Source organism: Helianthus annuus, chromosome 4 (assembly GCF_002127325.2).
Source record: "Helianthus annuus cultivar XRQ/B chromosome 4, HanXRQr2.0-SUNRISE, whole genome shotgun sequence".
NCBI classification, from domain to species: domain Eukaryota; kingdom Viridiplantae; phylum Streptophyta; class Magnoliopsida; order Asterales; family Asteraceae; genus Helianthus; species Helianthus annuus.
Window position 1 is genome coordinate 203,302,490 of NC_035436.2, and position 27,994 is coordinate 203,330,483.

Consider the following 27,994-nt stretch of genomic DNA (forward strand, 5'->3'; position numbering starts at 1 on the left):
TGCACGGTGTGGGATAAAGCCCCCCTTTAAACTGACCATCTCCCCTCGATCAAATCAAAAATCGTTCGTTAACATGGTGGCGAAGGAAGCATAGCGCCCCGGTTTAACTTGCAGGGTATGGGTGGTGGCGCCGGGGGTGCTATCGGCGGTGAGGTGGCACGGTGGCGCCCTCCGGCCTGAGTGTTGTTATATTTGGAATAGGTCAATTGTAAATTGTAATCTCTATATATTATTTGAATTGTGGAATAACAAAGAAAAGGATTCACTGCCTATTATCATTTTCTATCTTGTTATCTTAAGAAATCATGATTTGAAGGCACTTCTCAGTTTGGTAAAGGAGAAGTTTAGCAAACAATGTTGAGTTATGGTATTAGATCGCAGTGTATAAAATAAAGGGTATGTTTAGCTGTACGCATGTACAACGTTTCATAATTAATGGTAAGGTTGGTGGGCGGTGATAGGCGTCGAGGAGGAGTGATGGACCGACAACGATGGGTGACGAGAGTTGGGGCGGCGATGACAAGGTTGACAGATACGAGTATTTGAAGACTGTGATGATGGCAGCCGATGGACGTGTATGACAACAATGGTAAAGCAGCGGCAACTACAGCTAAAAGCACCCCATATTTTCCATCTTCCATGGAAGTTTTAGAAGAGAGTTAATTACTGTTTTCGCCCTTGTGGTTTGTCAAAAATCACTGTTTCAGTCCATTAGTTTAAAACTTGCGATTTCAGTCCCTGTGGTTTCACTTTCGTAACCATTTCAGTCCACCTCGTAACCATTTCAGTCCCCGTACTTAACAGAATAATGGATTGAAATGGTTACGAAAGTGAAACCACAGGGACTGAAATCACAATTTTTAAACTAATGAACTGAAATAGTGATTTTTGATAAACCACAGGGACAAAAACAGTAATTAACTCTTTAGAAGAGAATACTAGAAAAGGGCCTATATTTGGTTTTCTCGAATTACATTCGATTATATAAACATGTATTACAAATATAACCAGAGGCAATAACAACATTAAATCACCAAACCCTCTATATCAACAACATCCCTACAGTAAAAAAATTATAACAGAAAGGCCCCGGACATCATACGACACCTCCAAGAGGCACTCGTGAAACCGAAGATATAAAAAAAACACGAACGGACCCGTCATCAGATATCATAATCTATATCCGAAGCATTTTCAGAAACAGATTTTTTCACAAGTGTTCCTTGTTCATCATAAAGATCAAGATTCTCACACGGTTTCGGGAATATGCTCCCTATCACCCTTCCTGAAACGTATGCACATTGGAATATATGTTTTTTCTTGTACGTGATCCCAACCGACATGTCTCTAAACGTCACATTCCTCACAGGAATATCCGCACTCCCGTGTATTCTAACCGGCACACGCACACCTTCACCGTGAATGTTGATATAGCTTATGTCCCTAATCACTGGGAATGCTTTCGGGTCAAAACCAGTATCAGGGTGCTCGTTGTAATCGGTTTTGATGATTATTCCGACCCTCACATTTTCAAATGTAAGGTTTCTATATTTAATGTCGCGAATGTAGGCCCCTCTACCTGCAGCTGTCTTGATTCTGACAGCACGTCTTGAATTCCATACTAGAACGTTTTCCACCGTCACGTTCGATACCCCGCCTGACATTTCACTGCCGATTGATATTCCAGCACTGTAAAAGTTTACCAAACAAGAATCCATGTTATGATTCAGGACCTATGTAGTTAATATCCATATCAACCGATATATCAGTGATATCGGTTATCGGTCCCATGCCGAGATAGCAGTACAAAATATTGGTCAGAATATCGGTACCGATAATATCAGCGATATTGTCCGATATTTGACTGATATAGGACCGATATTTGATCGATAAATCACCGATTTTCCCGATATCAGTACCATTCTTCTTATTTCTACCGTTCATTTATCTTCTTATTTCTGTTATTAGTGTTTTAAGTCTTAATTGTTAGTTGTTACTGTTAAATGTTAGTGTTTTAAGTCTTAGTCAATTCTTACTTGTTACAATTGTTAGTGTTAAATTGCTATATATATAAATTTAGCATGATATTAAAATTACCGATATCCCACCGCGAAAACCGATATCTCAAATATCGGTCCTTGACCGATATCCGATATTTTACCGCATTAACTAAGATATCTCAAATATCGGTCCTTGACCGATATCCGATATTTTACCGCATTAACTAAGATATCTCAAATATCGGTCCTTGACCGATATCCGATATTTTACCGCATTAACTACTTAGTTCAGGACACCTGTTAAATGTTAATGATAGTGATATTTTCGATAAAAGTGAAGGTGTTTGGAAATCTCACCTCACCATCGAACGAACCATAAGATTTCGGATAAGAATGTTTTTCGAAGGTCGACCATAAGCAGTACCGTACTGATCCCAACCGCTTTTTATTGCAATGGCATCATCCCCCACACTAATATAGCTGTCCTCTATTATCATGTCTTCGCATGAATCTACATAAACCATAACAGCCACAATATAATATATGAAACACTCATGAAAGGTTTTAAATAAAATCAAGAGTAAATTACAAAAATCGTCCTTTATCTATTTCACTTATTGCAAACTGTGTCCTTTGTCTTTAATAATTACAGAAAACGTACTCGATGTTTGCAAACCCTTGCAAGTTATGTCTTTTAGCCCTAACTCAGTTAATTTTTGTGGTTAAATCTGACCAAATGGACCCCACATGAGAGTAAAATGACCAAAATACCCTCATGTGCGGTCCATTTGGTCAGATTTAACCACAAAAAATTAACTGAGTTAGGGCTAAAGGACATAACTTGCAAGGGTTTGCAAACATCGAGTAGGTTTTCTGTAATTATTGAAGATAAAGGACACAGTTTGCAATAAGTGACATACATAAAGGACGATTTTTGTAATTTACTCTAAAATCAAATAGAATGAAAAACGAAATATGCACTTACCAGGATCTATACCGTCTGTATTGGGAGCCTCGTAAAGGGGAGCCAAGATTGTCATATTTCTTATCGTCACGTTTTTACAATCATATGGATGAAGTGTCCAAAAAGGTGGATTTCTTAAAGTAATATTGGATATCACAATGTCACTTGAATACATGATCTGTATAAGCGGGCCTCGCGTATTGTTGAGAAGCTTTTGGCGATACCTTTTCCACCATCTTTGACCCTGCCCGTCAATGGTACCATTATTCCCTGTAGTCATGGTTATCAATATATAATTAGTTCACGTATGTAATGTAACATTACACACAAGGGTTCTCGTTACTCATAATGATCAAAAGACATATGAATAAGAGTACATCAAAAGTGTTGACCTGTGATGACAACGTCTCGGAGATTTTGACCATGAATTAAACTCCCAAATCGGGGTCCGGGATGCTCTCTACCATAACCGTAAGAAGGCAAAGGAGGCATTAGAGGCCAATACTTTTCATCCTGTTAAGCAAAATGAAGATGAGTTAGCCACAGGCATAATTAAACGGTTTTTGACAACTTAACAGAAGATGTACTATTACAACCCTTTTCACCCAAAGTAACTGATGTACGCTAAAAACTAAAATGAAAATCCTGATCGTTTGAAACCTAACGGCATCTGCAATGTGCATACATTTATTGTTTTACACAATCACCTGACATAAGCTTAAAAATGGAAAACACTAAACTAATAAAAAAGCAATTGGTGAAAGTCATCACAATTTGAGTAAAATGCCAAAATGGTCCCCGAGTTTAGGCCACTTTTGCCATTTCAGTCCAAAAATAAAACTTTTTGTATCTGGGTCCATGAGGTTTCATTTTTGTTGCCATTTTCATCCAATTGGCAAACTGGGTTAGAATTTTTTTTTGTTAACTTCTCCCCTTTTTTTCGTTTTCCTCATTTAAATGAAGGGTATAATCGTCATTTTATGCCATAATATATTTTAATTAAATGAGGAAAACGTCAAAAAGGGGGAGAAGTTAACAAAAAAATTCTAACCCAGTTTACCAATTGGATGAAAATGTCAACAAAAATGAAACCTCGCGGACCCAAATACAAAAGGTTTCATTTTTGGACTGAAGTGGCAAAAAGGGCCTAAAATCGGGGACCATTTTGGCATTTTACTTGTCACATTTTACAATAATCCCTTTGCAACAGTAAACACAAACCATGATTTGAAGCATCAATATTCTTTAGTGCAAAGCAACAACCGACACCAATAAAGGTTTATCAAAGCATAACGGCCAAGATTTCAAAAACTTCACGAACAATTATCACTTATCAAATCCACTCGTAATCATAAAAAACAGTAGTAGGTAACATCAGCCAAAACCAAACTCAAATATACGATCACTTTTTTTTTGAACCGCAAATGTTACTCTAGTCCTACACTCCTACTCCTACAATCGAAACACCACCGCAATAAATGACGTTAGGAAACTAACCCGTATAATCAAACTAACGGTATACTAAATATCTATGTTATGATCTAGGTAGTTAATGCGGTAAAATATTGGATATCAGTCAAGGACCGATATTTGAGATATCGGTTATCGCGGTGGGATATCGCCATATCGGTAATTTCAATATCATGCTAAATTTATATATATATAGCAATTTAAGACTAACAATTCAGTATACTCTCCTACCATTAACAAATTAACCTTTTGCAACTTGCAAAACACTAACAATTGTAGCAAGTAGGAACTGACTAAGGGGTTGTTTGTTTGCCTCTTAATGGTTCAGACCTCTTACTGATTCAGCACTTAATGGTTCAGACTGTTTGTTTCACAAGCAGATGTCTGAATGGTTCAGACATTTGCCTCTGAATGGTTAGGAATTATACAGAGTCTGAATGGTTAAGACCTCTAATCTGAATTGGTCAGACATTTGTCTTTGAACGGTTAAGCATTATACAGGCTCTTAATGGTTCAGACATCTTACTGGTTCAGCACTTAATGGTTCAGATCTCTTACTGGTTCAGCACTTAACCATTCAGATGTTGCCAAACAGCCCCTAAGACTTAAAACACTAATGGCAGCAATAAGAAGAAAGACGAATGGTATCGGGAAATCGGTGATATATCAGTCAAATATAGATCCAATATCGCCGACATTATCCGTACCGATATGTTAACTACATAGGTTATGATATGATTAACCTAATGTTTTATGTTTTACTAAATTAAAGTATATATGTATACTTTTTAGATTTATTGAGTTATCCTAGATTCACCTGCAATAAATGCTCATTCATAACAACAATCAATCAAACAGTAATCAAATAACCAAAAGACTCACATCCACACCAAGTATAACAGCATCTTCATCAAGAAACAAAGTCAAATGACTAGTCAAATTAAACGGCGCCGTCAACCATTTCCCGGCCGGAACATTAAGCTGCCCACCACCACTCTTCCCTAACTTCGAAATCGCAAAAATCGCCTTCTCAAAAGCCACCGTATTCACCGTAACCCCATCACCAACACCACCAAAATCCGTAATGTTAAACGCCACCGGCCGGAACACCGGCACCACTCTTCCGGCAACCGGCCGCCGGAAAATCAAAAGCCCGTCAACAAAATTACGTTGCCAGATGAAAAGAGACGTGAAGACGAGGATCCAGAGGAGTGCGAAGAGGGTTTTGTAAGAGGAAATGAGGGGTGTGATCCAACGGCGGGGGTTAGATCGCCAGATTGGGGGTGGGGGGGTTAGGGTTAGGGTTTCTACCATAATAATGGAGGTGAATCTGTGAAATTGGGTTAGATGATGGGTGAATAGAGATGGGGGATACATGAATATGGGGGCATTGAAGAGGGTTTGGTGGATTGAAGGTGGGTGTGGTGTTATGTCAATTAGGTTAAGTTGAGTTGTTGGATTTGATTAAGGATTTGGGGGAATGGAGTGAGTGACAAGGGAAGATCTGCATCAGAATTGAAACTATTTTATTAACAGAGAGACCCGGTAACACGACACGACACGAAACGACATGTTGTTAGCAAGCTTCGTGTTTAGACTTAACATGTTTCGTGTTACCATGTTTCTGGTCATGTTTGTTTTTGAACCTGATAAGTTATCGTGTCGTGTTTGTATCCATCATCTCACGTAAGAGTGTGAATTTCTGACACGACACGAACCTAACACGAAATTCGCTGGTTTGGGTTTAGTCTAAACGGGTCAGGTCAGTTTCAGGTTGAACCCACTAACTTGTTTAGCTAAACGGGTCGGGTTCGGGTTAACCAGGTCGGGTTGGCGGGTTGACCTGTTTAACCTATTTATAATATGTTTTTTCTGCAATATGTTTTATATCATAAATTAAATTGGGTGTGTCTTTTATGCGATAATTATAACTTCAAAAGAGAAATTGACATAAGATTTTATAATTTAAATATAATTGTATTATATGCATTTGTGTTCTTTTGTAGTAAATTTCAATTTTAAAATTTTAATTTGCGAAAAAAAATTAAAAATTTCGTGTTAAACGGGTCATGTTTGGGCCAACCACAGATATTTGGGTCGTGTTCGGGTTAATATGTATGATACGATTTCCGGGTTCGCATCGTGTTTGGGTTCGTCTAAAATTTTCCAGGTTCGGGTCGGGTTGGACCCGCCAACCTGCGAACCCGACCCGTTTAGCGCCCATGATTTTCCAGGTTCAGGTCGGGTTCGTCTAAAATTTTCCATAACTTTAGCGATACTAGCCTTCTTGCCTGAGAAAATAATTTGGTTCCTCTCCTTCCAAATACATCAACATATTGTAAGAATGATCCCGTAAACTGCCTTGTCTTTTGAATATGTAATAGTTGTACGGAAACAATGTATGTTGAACTTTTTTTTGTCATTTTAGAATAGTTTTGAGTTTAAAATGTTGAGAGGCAAGTTAGAACGATCCAACTATAGTTATATCTAAATATGGGGAATGGGAATTAGAAACAAAGAAAATAAAAAGCACATATATATATGAGGGTTCCAGCTTTCAGAGTGACAAAAGCGATTAACACATTTTTTGATACAAGAGGGTGTTTGGCCAACTAGGTAAGTTGATGTTACCTCTCACAAAGAACTTGGAGCCATTTATAGAACAACTATTTGCATCAAAACAACCTCAAAAAGGGTTAAATGGTAAGGCACTTTGACAAATTTCCTGTGGACTGCTCAACAAATGGCCCATTGACCAACAAAAGGTTTTCCTAAAGAAATATGACACATACACATACTCAATTGTATAAGGATCTAGCTTGAGCTTATTTATTAAACTGGTGTCTGGATCAATATATGGTATGTTGTCACATTTGAAAAGTGGATAGGGGATGAGAGCAATTCAAGTATCACATTCTCATTTCTCACAGTGTTTCATTTTTCAGTCTAATGTTTTAATGTTTATGCACTCATATAGCGACCGTCACAACTCACAACCACTAACCAATCACTACACTATTTTAAATAAACCATTATTTTAAAAATGTTGTAATACCATATAGAGGTGCACACAAAACCTGAACCCGCACTTGAACCCGAAAAAAAAAAACCCAGACCCGGATATTAAAAAACCGGGTTTTTTAACCCGACCCTAGCTGTATGGTAGGGTCCGAGTATGCATATTCTCATCAGTACCTGAACCCAGGGTTTTTTGTATACCCATACCCGGGTTTTAGGAATGGCCGTACCCGGGTTTTACGAATGCCCGATAGTATTTTAGGAATGTATGCACTTTGATTATTCTAGTTCCTAGTAACATGTAATCTTGTTAAATTAAAGTTCATGTTATAAACCAAAAAATGAAGTTGGAAAAAAAAAACTACAAAGTTTATATTTATACCCAACCGGGTTTTTTTAATACCCGCCCATGTTTTTTTCATACCCGAACCCGGAAATATGGTATTCTAATTTCTGGGTATAGAAAGCCCGAACCCGGACACATAGGGTATGGATTTTCTGGCTAATACCCAGACCCAAACCCGACCCGAGTATTGAAAATACCCAAAAATTCAAAACCCAGGCATACCTATACCTAGGTATATACCTGAACCCAGATATTAAAAATCCCGCCAACATGGGTATAGCCCAGTTGATCAGGGAAGTTTTCCGTAAGGTTTCTCTTCTGGGGAGATCCCAGGTTCGACTCTTGCTGTGTACATATTAGGATTTCAGTATAGAGTTGAGACTAGACAGGATTTAAGAGCTTGTCTCGCCCTATAGGGTAGTGGGTCCTTTGGCCCCTACAATTGCTGTTAAAAAAAATATTAAAAGAACCCGGCTTGTGAAGTCTATGGATAAAACCTTATGGGCTTTTTGTTGGTGAAAGCCCAAGTCTACAAACTGGCCATGAGTTGCGGGTCCACATATCCATACACGTGTGACCATTGGTCATCTTCTTGTTGTTTAATCTCTGCAATTCTAACTCTGTTCATTCATTGTTCATCAGCATCCATGGCTTTCACCATTGCTTCCACCTCCCATTCATCCCTCCCTACCAGGTTCTTACCCCCCCCCCCCCTCCCCTTCCCCAAATAATATAATAAAATACTAATCTGAAACAAACATTCATTTATTTATGACAGGGGAGAATTCACCAGGAAAGTAGCTTTTGGTGAGATAAGTTGTACTCCAAGGTACATATTGAGAAGCATAAATAATGTACAGAAGCTGAAAGCAGCTAAAGAAGGAGTATCAAGTGTCTGTGAACCACTTCCTGCTGATAGACCAGTATGGTTCCCAGGAACCTCACCTCCTCAATGGCTTGATGGCAGGTCAATTCTTCTTCTTCTTATTATTTTGTTATCTGTTTTTTCTTCATACATAATTAAGATATAATATTGAGTAACTAATTCTCATTTTCTTGATTAATATTAGCCTCCCTGGAGATTTTGGCTTTGACCCACTCGGATTAGGTACGCAAATTTGATGCGCGAAAATTACCAAAGCGGTGATTCTATTTACACCCATTTTTTTTTTTTTTACTATTTACACCAAATGATGTGATATTAATAGATTTAGATTTTGTTTTTTCTTTTATAACTTCCGATATACAATGTTTTATTAAAAAACGAATATGGTTTTGTGATCTGCTTATTTTTATCTACGTTTTGATATACATTTTATTAAAAAAAAACGGAATATAAAATTTTATGACGACTTATAAAACGTTATATTGATACGACTCCGTTTTTTATAAAATTTATATCAAAATATAGATAAAAATAAGCACATCGTAAAACCATGTTCATTTTTTAATAAAACATTATATATCGAAATTTATAAAAGAAAAACACAAATTTGAATTTATTAATGTCATATCAGTTGGTGTAAATAAAAAAAAGTTGAATTTTAAATATAGGACCGTTACCAAAGTAGTTAAGTTTGACTCTTTTTCGTCAAAATAGGCATTAACTTTTAGCCCGCTAAAAAAGTAAATTATATCCAAAAGTAGTCGATTAGAAAACGAGGGTCAGCATTTAGCTAGTAAAAAAACTTGGAAGGTGTTATGGGTCCACGAAAACATCCGATCAAAAGATACACATGTCAAGAGCCGGCTAAAGTTTAGCCAGCTACTTTTATGATTTAGCCGGTTCTTACATTGTGGCTTTTTTTTTTTTTTAATTATTTGCTCTTATTTTTAAAGGATATTGGCAAAAATGTCTTTTTTGGTGATTTTTCCAAACTTAATAAGTTTTATTCATTTTTAGTAGATCTTCATTGTAATTAAATAAAGATTGTGTGACCAGGATCCGACCCAGAATTACTCAAGTGGTTTGCTCAAGCTGAATTGATGCACAGCAGATGGGCAATGCTTGCGGTTGCTGGAATTCTGATCCCCGAATGGCTCGAAAGCTTGGGCTTTATCGACAACTTCTCATGGTACGAAGCGGGCTCTAGAGAATACTTTGCTGACCCAACCACTTTATTCGTGGTGCAGTTAGCCTTGATGGGTTGGGTGGAGGGTCGAAGATGGGCCGACATGCTCAACCCAGGGTGCGTTGACATCGAGCCTAATTTTCCCAACAAGAAGAAGCCAAAACCCGATGTTGGGTACCCAGGTGGATTGTGGTTCGACCCGTTTATGTGGGGGAGAGGGTCTCCAGAACCAGTGATGGTTTTGAGGACCAAAGAAATAAAGAACGGGCGGTTAGCCATGTTGGCCTTTTTGGGTTTTGTGTTCCAAGCCGTCTACACCGGGCAAGGCCCCCTGGAGAACCTATCGGCTCACCTTGCGGATCCGGGTCATGTTAACATTTTCTCGGTAGATACATTTGATTGTGTTTTCTTAGACTACATGGTATGGTGATGGACCATCCTTGGAGGATGATCCGCCACGTAGGCGACACATCATAGTCCTCCCAAGGATGGATCATCCTCCAAAACTAGGGGGCATGGGAGGATGGTCCTAGTCATCATCCTCCACCACTTTTATATTTTTTTTTTATTTTTTTTAATCTTCAACTTTTTTTAAACATTTAACAAATAAAGTAATAAAATATTTTAATTAATATTATAAAACATTACATAAACATAAAAGAAATTGAAGAAATGGAAGAAACGGGTGAAGCCATGATAATTTTTTTGCGAGAGATGGGGTGGTAACGGGTAAAAAATGGTACAAAATATGATGACTTTTTATAAAAAGGGAAGAGTGGTTTATAAAATGTGAGAGAGATGGGGTGGTAGTGGGTGAAAAGTTGTGAAAATTGGGGTTAAAGATGTGAGTATTTATAAAAATGGAAGTGAAATGGGTGTATTTTTAAATTATAGCCGTTGGGAATTTTTTTTTTATTAATTTCAAACGGTCAAATGTTGGGGGGCCCACCATATTCGCATCGTCGCCAACGTCTAGAGTCAGACGGAGAGGACGGGGACGGTAGGGGGCGGCACGGTGTTTGGACCGTCGCCGACCCGCGACGGGCCGGGGCCGACCCCATACCGTGTAGCCTTACTTTAGAAATACTCTATGTGAGTTGATGTTTGTAGTTGCTAATTAATTAATTTTCTGTATGTTTTCAGGCCTTTAGCTCTCAAATTCAGTGATGGATGGATGCTTTGGTTACAAGTCTTCATGATCTTTAAATCATAGTTGTTATGAACTTTTATGAGCACATGTATTCATCCGATGTATCATAATGTAATGTTATTTTAAATCTCAATTTTATAAAATACTCAATTTAAATACAATTCATTTACTTTATAAAATCTTAGGGAAGAATTTTGCTACGCATTAAATAACATTGGGACACAGAATGAAAGTATTTTATTTGAATTTGGTGGGTAAATAAACTAAAGCGACCAGGGATAGGTTTTAAATAAACCATAAGAACGCAAAGAATGGACATTCAATTAGTTAAGTTAACTGAGTTTGCTTCAGGGACTCTAAATGTAGCGCTTTTTATAATTTAGGGATGCAAGTTTCCAAAATCTCATTGTGGGGACTCAGCGTGACTCCGCCAGATAAGCCCAGGGACACAAATTGCATTTTACTCATAAATTTGTTAGATTAAGTTCTTGCTCATTATCGGATGCATACAAGATGTAACTTGTCGAATTCTGGAAGAAAATTGGGCTCGTATACAAATGCCTTTATTGTGCATGATCAGTGCACAAGTTCCTTAGAGGCGTTGTAGCCTTGCAATACCACCATTGTAAGCCTACGAAGGTCAATTAATGTGACACCCCACCCTTTTAAGATGGGCCCATTAGGTGGGGTATCGATTGTGACGAGACCGTGTAACAATTTTACATCGCGACGGAAGCGGGGGAATTACATATTACAAGAATATTTCAAACAAACTTGTAAAATGCTTTCAAATAATATCCCAGTTAATGAAGACAATGCTCGAGCGTTTTATAAATAGTAAATAACAAAATCTTACATTATAGGTCTTCAACTGAGGGTTGCAAACCCTTGGACTCTGGGCCGAACCACCATGCCTACTTTGATGCGTCATACTTGTTAGTCAATCTTTAAAATACGTCAGCTTTCGCTGGTAGATACAGTTGACTGACACAATTTATAAAACATTTTAAAAAATGTGGGAATTGTATTTTGATTAACATATTTACATGATTGGTACATTCGGGTTTGATCAGATTACACATCTCATATCTACACCTCACATTTTATGACCATAGTATTAATGTATACACAGGTATCGGGGTATGTGTAATTAACCCCCAAATGTCATATGTTTAACAAGCAATACTAAATTAAATCAAATTACCACACGTTGTGCATTAAACTATATAAGTGGTACAATATCCAAGGGGTTTTCATACGCATTCCAGGTTTAATAAAACAAGTTAAAAGTATTTACTTGCTATTTTATGGGGTAATCAAACGTACTAAACAAGTTAAAAGTATTTACGTTTTCAATCAGGCAAAATGTTTGTTTATAATCGTACGATTGAAAAACATTGTACATTATGGTTACATAAACCATCGATTCTGATTTGGAAGAGTTTAGGACCATTACGGGTCATTTTGACCGTTAAACAGTCTTAACGACTCGTGTCTCGTATACGCGGGTTTTAGACGGAATTGGGTCCGTTATGGGATGAACCCGAAGGGAATCCAATGAATAGAGTTTACAAGCTAAGGTGATCAAAAGACGTTTAATCATTTGTTAATTAGGTCAAAATAGGTGAAATAATTGAAGTAATACCGAAAGGTTGGACCTTTGGAGTTAGTCAAATGAAATAAGTCAAACCGAAGATATTCGAAGTCAAACGATAAAGTTGGAACACAATAATAATTTTAGAACACTGATGAAGGTCTAAGGATCATATTAGAGTTTGAAGTTTTTGGAAAGACCTATTGAAGTGCTCGGTATACGTGAAAGAAGTATGACTTGGTTGACTAGAGCTTTAAGCTAGGGTTTTAGGAGAAAACTTGGTTGGATGTGAGGTGGAATGAGGGTTTGATGCAGTTTTGTGTGCGATCAAATGGCTCAAGAACGATTGATTAATCAAAGACGATAAATTGAACCAATGATTCAAAGAACATAGTTCTTTTCATTTAATAATAATCAAAAACTGATCGTAAACATTGAACCGAGACCACTATTTATACTGGACCCTAACAACCTTAAAGATAGACATGAATAAACTAAATAAAATAAAAGATACGATAATTAATAAAAGACTCGATAATTAAGGAATTAAATATTATTAAATCTTGAGATAATATTCAACCGGGATCCCATTGAAACCCATTTCGGAATGGTTCAGCTTCTGGATTGTCACCCGCATCATTCTCCCCCTCTTAGAAAAAAACTCGTCCTCGAGTTTTGTCTCCGAATCAAAACCATCTGGATCGAAAGGAATGTTAAGTTGCTTCAGTTCCATTCTTAAAGTCTCCACACCAAAAGCCCAACTACCCTTTTTAATTTGCTTGTGATCTCCCGAGAATTTACCGCCATTGGGCTTAAACGACAACCCAATCACCATGTTGGATAATCCATGCCAACTACCTCCATTTTTAACTTTAGTTATTTGATTTAAACGAAACAAATACGCACCAGAATCAATTAATCCATCATGTAAATTAATTTCTTGACCACAAGTTAAATTATCATAACCATTTGCAGTATTCAAAATACAACCTTGATGTCCACGTGTATTTCTACCATCCAAATCATGCATGTGATCACAATTTTCAACTATCACATACTTATCATCAAGAATGATTTTCCCAATACTTAATTTTGTAACTTCTTTATGCATGGCACATGCAGACTTATTATTTTTGACTGGCCATTTCATTTGGAAGTTTCGAATTATTATCATAACTATCGGCATCTTTACCCAAGTTTTTAGCACTCGTAATCTTCTCCCCATTTTGAATTTTTGAATTCAAATCATCCAAGATTGTCGGCACTATGATAGGAGTTTCTATGACCGGTTCACCATCTCCAGCCGATCCAACGCCAACATTAGCTCCTACACCGCCACCGGGAGCCATCGCAAGACTACTGCTTTCTATTGCTTTTGATTCAATAGGCGCTAGTTGCTCGGTTGACGACCCTAAAGAAGTTTCTCTGCTCACAACACATTGGCCTTCCCATTGCTTTCCCAACCCCCCTGTAACGAAACGAGTCTCCTCGAATGAATTATATGCACAGATGTCGCATATAACATCTTCATCATATTCTTTGTTTGTAGTTTTGGCATCCATATATTGACCCATAATAGATCTGTTAATCATCACGTGAGGAAAAGACTTACCAGATTTATTATCAGCCACGTCTTTTTCTTTGCTGTCTTCTCCGTTCAAGGCCTTTGTAACCCATAAATAATCTTCTTGGCTCACCTCTTCGTCCTCGTAATAATCAAAACAAGGAGGTGAGTGGTAGATAAATCCGCCATGGGTAGGATGCTCCTCATCCCCGGTCAACCAGGGCCGGCCCTGAGAATTCGTGTACCCTGTTCGAGCTTCAAAAAACGTGCCTTTAGGCCTTAATGAAATTGGGTATTGGGCTCAATAAATGTCTAAACCTAATGTCAATGGATTAGTAACTAATCTAAAGCATAAGAATAGTTTTGTAAGTGGGCCTATGTTGGTGTTTGTGTAGGTATACCCCATTAAAAAAGAAATCTTTATGTATACACATCGGGTTTTTTCTAAAAATAGCGTCCCCTCTGAAATATCGGGCCCTGGCCGGTGGTCCTCCCCGCCCACCCCCAGGGCCGGCCCTGCGGTCAACTCACCCCCGACGGGTTCTTCCGGTTCCGTTTCCTCCCATACCGGTGATGCCTCAAGATCGTGGATTCGTTTTTTGAGTCGCATGATCTCATGTTGTAACTCGAGATCTCGGACTCGTCGTTGGAGTCGCATGATCTTAAGATCCCGTGGGTCGGAATCAACTCCGTCGTTGCCTCGGTCGGCGATTCTACGAACAGGGCGTCGATATTCACCATGAGCATGTGAATCGAGACCATCTCTACCGTTGCCTCGGTCGGCGATTCTACGGACACGAGAATAATCGCTATCACGTCGAGCCGTTTGAAAACCAAAGCTCTGATACCACCTGATGCAGTTTCGTGTGCGATCAAATGGCTCAAGAACGATTGATTAATCAAAGATGATAAATTGAACCAATGGTTCAAAGAACATAGTTCTTTTCATTTAATAATAATCAAAAACTGATCGTAAACATTGAACCGAGACCACTATTTATACTGGACCCTAACAACCTTAAAGATAGACATGAATAAACTAAATAAAATAAAAGATACGATAATTAATAAAAGACTCGATAATTAAGGAATTAAATATTATTAAATCTTGCGATAATCTTCAACCGGGATCCCATTGAAACCCATTCCGGAATAGGGATTGTCACCCGCATCAGGGTTTAATTGTGTATTGTATGTATAGAATGGATTAATGAAGGAGGTCGAACACTCGTCCCTTAGGAGGGGAGGTGGTAAAATGGTGGTAGGATGCACTAACATGTAAACATTGCCACTGAAGACTGGTAATAGACCGTTGCCAATCGGTGACACCCATTACGAATCCATGTTTCGTAACATGTCGCTAGGTATTTCGTGTCTGTTACAAATGGTTGAATCCCAAAAATTCGATTTTTCTATGAAGAATTTAATTCTCACCATCTTACACGTGATTCTTAACCCTGTATTATTAAAAATCATTCTAGGGGAGGTCACCTAGACACGTGTCGAGATTGTGTGAGCTCAGAAATGTTGCGGATGTCACAATTAACTCATTTCTTGCTTTGTTTTATCATAATTTCCAAATGTTTACAAGTTAATTAATAGGTATAAAAGTTTCATGTACTCATTTAGCTTTGTTAACGTGTGTACCAATGTTGGTGTGTTCTCTTTTCAAAATACACATATGGTTGGTTGGTGTGTTCTCTTTTCAAAATATGCCTCTAGATGGATTAGTTAAAAAACTAAAGTTCATTTATATTGTAATTTGGAGCACGTCACAACTTGCACCCTAGGTGTGTTTACAGTCTGGTTTAGTCGGTTTTGATGACAATTTCAGGCCAAACCCTTGAGAATGTTATGGAAAAATACATACCGAATCATGAACTGGACTATGTGGGTGTTTGAGATTCCTTATTTTACCAACTTATTAACTTATTCACTTCTTAAAAAGGTAAAAAAGGACTTTTAGTGTTTTGGATTGTATGTGACGTGAGGTAAGAAGTTAATAAGTCAGAAATTTTGACTTATTAACCTTTTCAAATAAGTTGAAAATGAGTTTTCAAAAGGAAAGCCAAACATGCCCTATATATATTCGAACCGGCTAAAGCGGCCGACTTTCTTCGGTTTCAACGGTTTACAAACACCCGTAGCAACCATTTAAATGATTTTTGTAAGTATGACTATTGACTAGTTAGGGGTGTGGGGGTTGGTAAACCTGTTGACAACTCACCACGATCTTTTTCAATATCTACCAACGCCGTGTTTGAAAGAGGAGTAAGAGGAAGATGGCAGCAACAACAGCATCTGAAGTTGCAGTGAAGTTGAATCTGAAACCGCACCCAGAAGGTGGCTTCTTCTCCGAGACTTTCAGAGACACTTCCATCACCCTTTCCACTTCTCAACTTCCCCCTCAATGTATGTAACCCACTTTCACTATTCACTAGACAGATCTTGTGGAGGATATATATGTCAATCAAGTTATCATTCTTCTACATTATTAGATCATCATAATCTTCTTATTTCTGATTGAAAAATTGTTCCTTTTTCAGCAGTTATTGATCAATTTTGGAAAACTTGTTAAATCTTGAAATGAGTAATTCTTTACAAAAGGGGATTAAAGATTAGAAGAAGGCTGTGATAGGATAGGGGATTTGATTGAGTTTAAGATTATAGATTATGAGCAGCTCACTTCATTTTGAAATTGATATGTTACTCTAACACTAAAATTACTACATCTTCTAGATTAAGGCTGGCTAGATATGATGGAATTCGGGTCAGAAAATTGGGGGTGGTTTGTCACATGATCCAACTCATTGAGACGTTTCCGTACGTTACTTATGGGCCTCATAACTCCAAACGATTTTGAAAGTTATGCGCTCCTTAGGGCATGCCTAGTGGAGAGGTGAAGGGGCGCCATAGCGCCCAGAACACTGCCCCCTGGGCATTATGGGTAGGGCTGGCAATAGGTAACCTGTAGGTAACCTGCTAAGACACGATAACAGAAAAGATACCTTGTGATTTTTTACATTTTTAAAAATAATCAAATTTTGAAAGTTAGGATCCATTATTTCTCCTTCTAGGTGCATAAAATATACATCTGTCTTATAGACATTGGATATAAAGCAGTTAAACGAGTCGTATTCATGTTTAAAATTTTTGTTGTTCGCGTTATCAGATACCTTATGGCTTGGGCCCAGAACACCTATATATACATACATATATATATCTATAATTGAAGGGGGGTTATCCACTACACACATAATTGAAGTGGGTTATGAGGGGTTATGTTTGAGTAAAGGGTCCCTATGCGCTCCTTATGTTGGAAATTTTTCTAGCCCATCGGCCACCTACTAGATCAGACCCGTATCAGAATAATGTGAAATTTTTAACTACTAGTGGTTGGTTGCTTATTGATTGACAATTAGTGTGGATAGTTTTATTGTTATGGATGGTTTGCTGTATCTTGTTTAACGATCTTGATTAAATGATTAATATCATTGTTGCATTATGAACAGATAAGGTGGATCGTCCTATCAGTACAGCCATATACTTCTTACTTCCGTCCGGGAGTGTTTCACATCTTCATCGTATTCCAAGTGCAGAAACATGGCACTTCTATTTGGGTGAACCTCTTACGGTAATCGATATCTAATCTCAAATCGTCATTTTTATTTCATTCTTTCGTTATGTTTGTGCTAAAAATAATTGGCCAACAGATACTGGAAATAGATGATAAAGACGGAAGCTTGAAGTTAACATGCATTGGACAAGATATTGGAGCAAACCAACTGTTGCAGTATACCGTGCCACCAAATGTATGGTTCGGAGCATTTCCCACCAAAGATTATGAAATATCAACCGATAATGTAGTAGTTGTGAAAAAGCCACCGAGGGATGCGGAGGAACATTATTCCTTGGTGGGATGCACGGTTGCACCTGCTTTCCAGTTTGACGACTTTGTGTTGGCTAAACGGTCTGAACTCGTTAAGCGTTTTCCTGCTCATGAATCGCTCATTTCTTTGATCACATACGAGGATTGATATGCACTGCTTCGTTCTGTTTTTCCCTAAACCGCTTGGTGTCTGTTTATGTGATCATGTTTATGTTTCTATGTACCTAAAGAATAAGAGTAAATTGCCATTTTAGTCCCTGAGGTTTGACCAAAATTGCCACTTTAGTTCAAATAGTTTTTTTCTTGCCATTTTAGTCCAAATAGTTTTGTTTTCTGCCATTTTAGTTCCCGAGTTTTGTCATTTTCATCCAACCCACTGCTTCCATTCAAAAAAGTTAGTCAACTTAGGTGAATTTTGGTCAAACCACATTTTTCTTTCTTTTTTTGCAAGTGCGATGGTATGAGGATGGTGTTGTGTCGGTTTACAGTGAAGATGATGGCGGTGGTTGTTGGTTTTACGATGATGGCGGTGGTGTTGGCTGATGACGTGGGTGGCAAAAAAGTGGTCGGTGGTGGTGGAATGGTGGGTGGTGATGGTGATGGTGGTGGGGTGGGTGGGTGGGTGGTGATGGTGCAGGCAGGTGGTGGCGATGATAGAAGGTTGTGATGGGGTGGGTGGTGGGAGGTGGTGGTGGTGGTGGTCGATGAAAATGCCAAAAAATGACAAAAATCAGGGATTAAAATGGCAGAAAACAAAACTATTCGGACTAAAATGGCAAGAAAAAAACTATTTGGATTAAAGTGGCAATTTTGGTCAAACCTCAGGGACTAAAATGACAATTTACTCAAAGAATAATGAATGATGTAATACTGTTTAATCTCTATGATTTTTTTTTTTTTACATTTATATTTCATATATAGATTGGCCGAGTTACATCAATATCGCAGGTAAGCGAGCAACAAGCTGCGCCGCTACCCCTTTCTGAATAGCAAACCCTAGCCTATTAAAGACAAACCCTAGCCTATTAAAAAAGTTAGTCAACTTAGGTGAATTTTGGTCAAACCACATTTTTCTTTCTTTTTTTGCAAGTGCGATGGTATGAGGATGGTGTTGTGTCGGTTTACAGTGAAGATGATGGCGGTGGTTGTTGGTTTTACGATGATGGCGGTGGTGTTGGCTGATGACGTGGGTGGCAAAAAAGTGGTCGGTGGTGGTGGAATGGTGGGTGGTGATGGTGATGGTGGTGGGGTGGGTGGGTGGGTGGTGATGGTGCAGGCAGGTGGTGGCGATGATAGAAGGTTGTGATGGGGTGGGTGGTGGGAGGTGGTGGTGGTGGTGGTCGATGAAAATGCCAAAAAATGACAAAAATCAGGGATTAAAATGGCAGAAAACAAAACTATTCGGACTAAAATGGCAAGAAAAAAACTATTTGGATTAAAGTGGCAATTTTGGTCAAACCTCAGGGACTAAAATGACAATTTACTCAAAGAATAATGAATGATGTAATACTGTTTAATCTCTATGATTTTTTTTTTTTTTACATTTATATTTCATATATAGATTGGCCGAGTTACATCAATATCGCAGGTAAGCGAGCAACAAGCTGCGCCGCTACCCCTTTCTGAATAGCAAACCCTAGCCTATTAAAGACAAACCCCTGCCCCCCCCCCCCCCCCCTGTTGATGAGCAACTGCTGTGGACAACCTTTTGTACCCTAGTCAACAAACGGTTTAATGATATTTCAAATCATGTTTTAAATGTTAAATGCTTAATTACGATATCGGTTTCTTTTTCTATTCCTCAATATTACATACATAACTGATCTATTCCAACTGCCTATTCATACATGTTATCCTGTATTCTTTTTTACAAGCATCTGCTTTTGACCAAGCATTCAAGCAGCACCGTATTTCACCTTCAATGTCGATCCATTACAGTTTTACTCGCAGCATTCAGCGCAGCCGAAACAGGTCAAAGCACCACATAACTGGGTCAACACAATCCCGCATTGGTTGTTGATTCTAGAACAGGCTTGAATGCAGCACATACAACAGCATTTGCCAAGCACATTTGTGCAGCAATTACCAGTCACTGTCACGAGCTTTTCGGTTTGGTTTTGTATCTTATGTCCACAACCTGGAGGGATGTTTTCGGATGTTGCAATCGTGTTGCCAAACCCTAGCCCGAGGTGGTGCAACACTATGATCTTTTCGGTTTTTGGGTCTTCGGTGTTTTGAGAACCGGCTTCTTTTTTTCCCTGCATGTATTTGTACAATATCTGTAATATAAATTGATTTTTAATAAAGAAATGTAAAGAGAAAATTACGAAAATAGCCAAGACCAGGGTTGAATTACGAAAATAGCCACCTCATGCGTCCTTGGAGTGGCGCATCAGGATTCAAATGTGCGGGATGCGTCTGGAAACAATGGGATGCGTCTTTGGAGCGAAACCCAATAGAAAATGGACATGTGACGGCAGACTCCTCCAAGGGGTCAGGCCTGACGCCTTGGATCTCACACTCGGAGGAGTCTGCCTGACTCGTTGGAGGAGTTTGCCTGACCTCTTGGAGGAGTCTGTCTGACCCCTTGGAGGAGTCTGTCTGACCCCTTGGAGGAGTCTGTCTGACCCCTTGGAGGAGTCTGCCGCCACGTGTCCATTTTCTATTGGGTTTCACTCCAAAGACGCATCCCATTGTTTCCAGACGCATCCCGCACATTTGAATCCGTGATGCGCCACTCCAAGGACGCATGAGGTGGCTATTTTCGTAAGTCAACCCTGTTCTTTGGCTATTTTCGTAATTTGCTCAAATGTAAAAGCTGAAGACCTGTTTGCTATAGGTTACCTGTTTTTTTCCAGATTTTGAAGGTTTATCTTGCGGTTCTGTCTTCCACAAGCTCATATGTGTGTATTCGGATACAATACCTGTCTCTAGGCTTATCTTTGCTACCTGCCCACAAAACATTAATCAGTATTCAGTAACATATAACGCGTGCCATACATAGTTATTAAAAGCGCTCATAGCGAGCGCCATAGCGAATAGTGTAGCGTAACGCTCACGTGTCGCTATTTGATTTTGGCGCCTCCATAGCAGGCAAATAGCCGGATTTTAGGTTTTCTTTATTGTTTTTTTTTCTGCTTTAATATAAATAGCGGGATTTTATGGGGGTATAAAACAGTAGTATTTTAGGTTTTTTGTAAGCATAAATACAAAACAGTGTATATAAAAGCTTATTTGGATATAATAATATACATATAAAATATTGAGTTAAATGCCATTTTAGTCCCTGTGGTTTGGGTCATTTTGCCAGTTTAGTCCAAAGGTTTCATTTTTCGCTTTTGGGTCCAAAAAGGTTTTACCGTTGCCATTTTAGTCCACTAGGTTAACTTCATCAAATTTTTTTTGTTAACGAGAAGGGCAATTCGGTCATTTTATATGTAATTCTGTTAACTAGAAGGGCAATTCAGCCATATAAAATGACCGAATTGCCCTTCTCGTTAACATAAAAAATGAATGAAGTTAACCCAGTGGACTAAAATGGCAATGGTGAAACCTTTTTGGAACCACAGGCGAAAAATGAAAGTTTTGGACTAAACTGGCAAAATGACCTAAACCACAGGGACTAAAATGGCATTTAACTCTAAAATATTTCTAAAATTTTCTCCTAGTGCGTCGCTAAACACTAAATAGCGCCTGCTATTTCATCGCTATCGCTACGTAGCGTATAGGTAGCTTGTCGCTCTCAACCGCCAATCACTATTAATAACTATGGTGCCATAATCGTCCATACTTTAGTGCTTAAATGAGCACAACTGATTTAACAGATTCAATCAAGATTCTGAAAGTTAAACTTATGTGTCACTGACCTTCTTCTCAAGATCTTTATCCTGTGAAAACCATGCCTCTGTCGTGTATGATTCGATCTGTTTCTTCGCAAGGATCTGGTTGATCAAATAAAATAAGTAACATTTAATCAGTTTTGGATAATAACTTGAGGTTATAGGGCACCTTTTCAAGAGGAATGTCGTTTGCGTGTTGTACATCAATGTCGATAGTGAAATCACTTGTATCAGCAACGACGCCCTTAACTTTCAGTTTTTCAGGGAAATTACCCTTGAATCGCCCCGATATGATCAACGGTCTTTCGGAACAAAGGTCTGGAATGGTTGAAGGATAAACCTGTGAAAAAAGTGAAAATGAGAGACTGTAACATTAGGGTGAAGGGGGTGCTCACCTAATAGGTGAGTCCCCTCTCTTACGTCAAACCAATCCCCGTGTGCCACGTCAACTCCCCTCTTAAACTCCCCTAACACCCCCATTTGATGGCGCCACTCCCCTATTAGGTGAATTGGGTTTTTTTAAAAAAAAAAAATAAATAAAATAAAGGAAAGCATTGATTGGATGAAACAAAGCTGGCCCCACCACCTTTCCCCTCTCTCCTTCGGTAACCCCACACCCATCTTCACCCCCGATTCGGGACCCCGCGGGGATGGCGGCGGTGTTCCCGATCGGGGAAATGGTTCACCGAGCCCCTCCCCGATTGCGCCCCGTATACCCTTAGTTAAACTTGAATACAAGAGAGAGTAAACTGTGATTTTGGTCCCTGTGGTTTGGGCACTTTTGCCATTTTAATCTAAATCTCAAACTTTTTAAATCTGGGTCCTGTGGTTTCACTTTTATTGTCATTTTGATCCAAATCTCAAATCAGGTCAGATTTCTAAAAAAAAAAAAAAAACCTGGTTTTTGTCCTTTTCCTCAGGGGTAATTTGGTCATTTCCTTTATTATTTTAATATATAAAACTCCTCTGAACCTGCTCTCTCTCTCTAAACACCCTGTCTCTCTCTCTCTCTCCTTGTCTCTCTAAAGAGGTGGTGTTTGTGGGGTGGGTGTTGATGGTGGTGAGAAGGGGGAGAAGGTGACGGTGGTGGTGGTGCTATAAAGAGGGAGGAGAGAGAGTCAGGTGTGTTTAGAGAGAGAGAGAGAGGAGGTGCAGAACTTCTTTCTGAATTCTGGACTATTAATTTTAAAATCAAAATTAAAATGAACAAATGTTATAAATAAAATTAAAATGAACAGATGTTATAAATAAAATTAAAATGACCAAAATGCCCCTGAACAAAAAGACAAAATAGGCAGGTTGTAACAGTTAAAAAAGAGAGTTTTTGAATTTTGGACTAAAATGGCAATAAAAGTGAAACCACATGAACCTAGATTTAACAAGTTTGAGATTTGGACTAAAATGACAAAAATACCCAAACCACAGGGACCAAAATGCCAGTTTACTCTACAAGAGATTTAGCCAAACATACTTCCATATCATCTAGACCATCAATTACAATGTTGGCAAATATGGAAGAAGAAGCTTTAGAAAACCACATTTGAATTCCAACTTCAATCGAATCTGATCAAACACACATCGGACAAATACAATCAGTGACTTTTCGTACATATTATGTTCAAAAGAAACCGAAACTTCTTAATTTTCTTAGTCCAAAAAAACTGGAATATGAAAAATATGTCAAGAATATTAATTACCGGCATCATACGAGGCGTAATACTGACCCCTGCCAATCATTGCGAGCGTTTGCAAGAAGTAATGATTACAGAATGAACCTGCAAGCAAACAAGAAGCGAAGCTTATGAAGGCAGTCATTTAATTATTTAAAGTTTAGAACAAAATGTTTATTATCTTCTGTTATTTATATATAAATTAGCACCAAAAGTATTACCTATACCAAACGTGTTAATACGCGGACACAGTTCTGACCCCTTGTTTTGTAACTGTATATGTATGTCTTCACATATATGTCTCTCATATTCAACAGCTCCATCAGTAATAAAGAAAACCATTGGAATTGATTTGCTGCTCCCGGAAAACATCTTTAGCGCCTGATCTAGAGCATTTGACATGTTTGTACCGCCACTTGCAATGAAAGTTGTGTTAATCCATTCGGTTGCGTTTATGATTGATTCGTTAGTTGCTGACTCTAAAGTCGATGAATATACTTGAGTCTCATTGTTGAATGCCGTTATACCAAAAGAATCTTCTTGATCAAGTTTCGACAGTGCTGCAATGAGCGCATTCTTCGTTACCTCGATTGTGTTCCCTATCATGCTTTCGCTTATATCAACTACGAAAACAACTTCTTTCCTGAACACCTATCAACAATCCGAAGTTTAGTCGGCATATATACAAATTTATAAGTGGCCATAGATTGAGGATCTTGTACATTAATCCAGAAGTGTGAGAAGTGTATTATAACAGTATATATAACACTATATAACACCATATAAACATCGTATAACAATATGTAACACTATATAACAAATATAACACTATAGTTTGTCTGATAGCATGTCTATCATAGATGTATAGTGTTATATATTGTTATATAGTGTTATATGGTGTTATATGGTGTTACATATTGTTATACGGTGTTTATATGGTGTTATATAGTGTTATATATAGTGTTATAATACACTTCTCACACTTCTGGATTAATGTACAGGATCCCTACCTAGTGGCCATATATGATAGTGATATCAACAAATTCTAAAACCAACCTTTCTACTTTTATCGGGTCCTGCAACTAGATATAAGCAAAACATCTCTCGTTGATCAAAACTCGGTGTTGGTGGAGACTGCAAAAGTACACCACCATATAGATTCGTCGTAGAAACCTGAATTTTATCGATATTATCGTCAGTTCAACTATAAAATGAACTAGATAATATATTAATACGTCGAAACATACTTTACGATAATCTTACGTGGTATTTGAAGACAAAATCTGTATTTGACCATTTAAGAACTTGTGCTTCGTATAATAAATCCAACTTCCCCGATTCACACTTTCGTTCCTGGAACACAGCAAAAATCTCACTTGGTTATCGAGCACTGGTCAACCGTAAAATTAGAGGATATAAATAATTACAAGTACCGATCCAAATTACACCTTTAGCTGGTGACTAGTTGTGCTCCAAGAAACTTCTGCGATCGGACCACAGTTAACATTCAGTTGTATCTTTTCCTTTTTTGGGATTTTCTTTGAGGCAGGCGTAACATACTCCGGGAAGCTATAAGGTACATCCAATATAAACTCACCATCTTTATACATTATCTTCTGCGACCATCTAACTTTGATCGAAAGATTCGAACCACCATCAACCTGAAAAAAAAAAAAAAAAAAAAAACGTCACCAAACTCAAACGACATTCAACCTGATTATACGATAAGCAGCCTTTAAGATCTTTTTTTTTTTTTAATTTTTAAACATCTTTTTTTAACCTGTGGGATTGTGAAAGTAAAGATATGGGCTTTCAGAAGACCTCCTTCTTCCGGTTTGGCTTCACTTTCTTCCTCCTCATTTTCGTCTATTAATGCTAATCGAGTCGAGTATGATTTTCTCGCTACTTCAACCTCAGCACCTAGAATTGAACCCTGTTAGCCAATATAATTTTGTTTAAGAAATAAACAAACTTAACAATAACAAATGTTTGTAACTTTGTCACCTCACATTTGTTTATTTCAATATCACATTCATTTATGAAAATTATCAAGACTTATATCATTTTCCATATACACAAATTATTTTTTAACATTCGCCACAACCCCTTTTTGAACAGCAAAACCGATCTGACTAACGACTGTCAAATTCAAAACAGTTACAATAACATTCTAACACAACTATATAAAATCATGCATAACAGTCAATTAACTTTCGCTTGTGGGCTTAGGGGGTAGTGCTTTTACTGTGGGTCAGGCTGCTTCGGGTAAAGTGACCAAATACGAAAAAGCGTGCCTTGACAACCAGCACGTGTTTATCCTATTTGCTTTTGATACTTTTGGTTTTCTGGCGCCAGAGGCTGTGGACCTACTTAGTTGAGTTCAAAGGGTCATGCATAGTAATGTTATGACCCCGAGATCTATGGACGTAGTTTTTAAAAGACTTAATATTGCTATTCAAAAAGGGCTAGCGGCGCAACTTGTTGCCCGTTTACCAACTATCTCGATGTAAATTCATAACACGATAAGGAATAAAAACTAAAACCAATCTCCAAACCGATAAATTACCTCTTCGCCCATAGGAACCGCAACACGACAAGTACACTTTTTATTTCCCATGACACAATGCACCCGCCAGGAACCACTCATGGACACAAACGCGGTGTCCAGAAAACACTCAACCTCGAAGGATATCGAATTCATCTGAAGAGGGATCAACGCAGGCGGGTTACACCGTCCGTGGACATGAGGCTGATAACTGGGCATATCAGGGTTGTCAACAATCATTGGGTTGATGATCACGGCATAAACCATAGGAGACGTTGGGTATAACGATCCGGTTGCCTTATCCATCGGTGTTACGGGTTTTGGGGCTGCGACCGAGCGGTCGTTGCCGAAGTATATACGTTTTGATAGCCTGAGGCCGTCTTCGACGCCTGTTGTGAAGTCGTCGTTGTGCATTTTGAATAATGTTGACTTATTGTTTTGGGTCAATGGAGGGAAGATCGATTGGGTTTGTGGGTTTTATTTGTTGTGGTGGTTTTTCGGTTTTTATAGTGGTGGTTTTGGCCGGCCGGCGATGATTACACCGGAGAAAGTGACCGGAAACGAAATGAATTATGAATATGGGGTGGCTTTCGTATAACCGTAAAATAACGAATTTGATTTCAAATCATTGTTTTTGGACATTTACGATTTTAGTCCTTCAACTAATGCTAAATGTTCATATATGATTTCTAATGCTAAATGAGTAATTCCTTGTCTCGTATAAGGGTGTGTATGGGTCAGTTTGGTTCGGTTTTTACTATTAACCATAATCAATCTTTGTTTACGGTTAATCGGTTATGAAGTCGGTTATTTTCGGTTAACAAACCAAGAAAAGTTTGAAATAAACAGGGGTGTTGTGTGTTACTTAGAGGCGTGCACAGTTTGGACTTAGCTCAGATTTTTTTTTATAAAAGAATCAAGACTCCAATTTTTGGTTAAACTACGTATGTGAGATTCTCTTTAATAAGTTAAATTCTCAACAAAAAAAAAAATGAATATAACACCTTAGTTCTTCGTGAAAATAAAAGGCATCTAAATCAAGATCATTTTTTTACTAACATACTTTTATCTTAGTAAAAAATTTCTACATGGTTAATGTAAAACATAAATCTATTATTTAGACTTATAATTACATGTTCGGTTCGGTTAACCAAAGCTTCATAAGCGTAGCTATAACCGGTTAGTCGCTTATACAAAGTTTCATAATTCTCATGGTTAGCTATAACCTGGATTGATGTTCGTAGACTTCACTGGACCGTTGCTTTTTTTGCTCTTACTATTTCTTTTAGCTACGTTTTTGTTCACCATTAAACCAATGTTCAGTGTTGGCAAGGTTGTAATCATAAAACCAATGTTAAACAAAAGAGATGAACAGATAATCGAATGGTTTACCTCCTAACGCTGTAATCATCATTCCCGTTTTCACTTCAAATCGATATACATTTTGATCAATTAATCATGGGTTCTAATTTTGTATTTTGATTTGAGAAGATGATGTAGCCGGGTATTTTGATGGGGTAATTTACGATTTTAACCTTTTGGTAGAACAATTACTATTTTGCCACCGCTAATCATCATCAATTTAATGACACACAAATCAGATTGATTGGACGGTCAGCATTGTCACATAAGTAATGTAGGATAAGTGGTAATGCATGATAACCGCCCTCTATATGTATATATATATTTATATAAAATCTTTTATAAACATAATAATTAATGTATTTATTATTTTTATGATTTTTTAATATTTGGAATAAAATAATTAAAATACCGAGGTAAATTTAGTCATATTTAACTATGAAAATTAACTGAATTAGAACCAAAGGGATAACATTAGGGTTCGCAAACAACAGTACGTTTTTGTAAAAAA

At 37.9% G+C, this 27,994-nt stretch overlaps 4 protein-coding genes across 4 annotated transcripts; 2 read left to right on the forward strand and 2 right to left on the reverse strand.

Moving 5' to 3' along the window:
• Positions 1–955: 955 nt before the first annotated feature.
• LOC110938043 (probable polygalacturonase) lies at positions 956–5,942 on the reverse strand. Its single transcript, XM_022180514.2, has 5 exons — positions 5,317–5,942; positions 3,357–3,477; positions 2,986–3,234; positions 2,358–2,511; positions 956–1,689 (listed from the first exon to the last, which is right to left on the reverse strand). Exons 1-5 carry the CDS (start codon positions 5,809–5,811, stop codon positions 1,164–1,166), a joined length of 1,545 nt encoding a protein of 514 aa, XP_022036206.1. The 5' UTR covers positions 5,812–5,942; the 3' UTR covers positions 956–1,163.
• A 2,398-nt stretch (positions 5,943–8,340) lies between these two features.
• Positions 8,341–11,181, forward strand: LOC110938044 (photosystem I chlorophyll a/b-binding protein 6, chloroplastic). The gene is made up of 5 exons (XM_022180515.2): positions 8,341–8,492; positions 8,577–8,765; positions 8,869–8,906; positions 9,741–10,255; positions 11,014–11,181. Exons 1-5 carry the CDS (start codon positions 8,341–8,343, stop codon positions 11,035–11,037), a joined length of 918 nt encoding a protein of 305 aa, XP_022036207.2. The 3' UTR covers positions 11,038–11,181.
• Positions 11,182–16,368: 5,187 nt separating this feature from the next.
• LOC110938045 lies at positions 16,369–18,341 on the forward strand. The gene is made up of 3 exons (XM_022180516.2): positions 16,369–16,590; positions 17,691–17,812; positions 17,892–18,341. The coding sequence occupies exons 1-3, from the start codon at positions 16,461–16,463 to the stop codon at positions 18,213–18,215; spliced, it is 576 nt and encodes a 191-aa protein (XP_022036208.1). The 5' UTR covers positions 16,369–16,460; the 3' UTR covers positions 18,216–18,341.
• A 1,452-nt stretch (positions 18,342–19,793) lies between these two features.
• Positions 19,794–26,427, reverse strand: LOC110938046. The gene is made up of 12 exons (XM_022180517.2): positions 26,143–26,427; positions 25,357–25,509; positions 25,025–25,237; positions 24,840–24,929; positions 24,633–24,749; positions 23,798–24,227; positions 23,604–23,681; positions 23,378–23,469; positions 22,076–22,246; positions 21,934–22,008; positions 20,912–21,016; positions 19,794–20,325 (listed from the first exon to the last, which is right to left on the reverse strand). Exons 1-12 carry the CDS (start codon positions 26,425–26,427, stop codon positions 20,008–20,010), a joined length of 2,127 nt encoding a protein of 708 aa, XP_022036209.2. The 3' UTR covers positions 19,794–20,007.
• Positions 26,428–27,994: the final 1,567 nt, after the last annotated feature.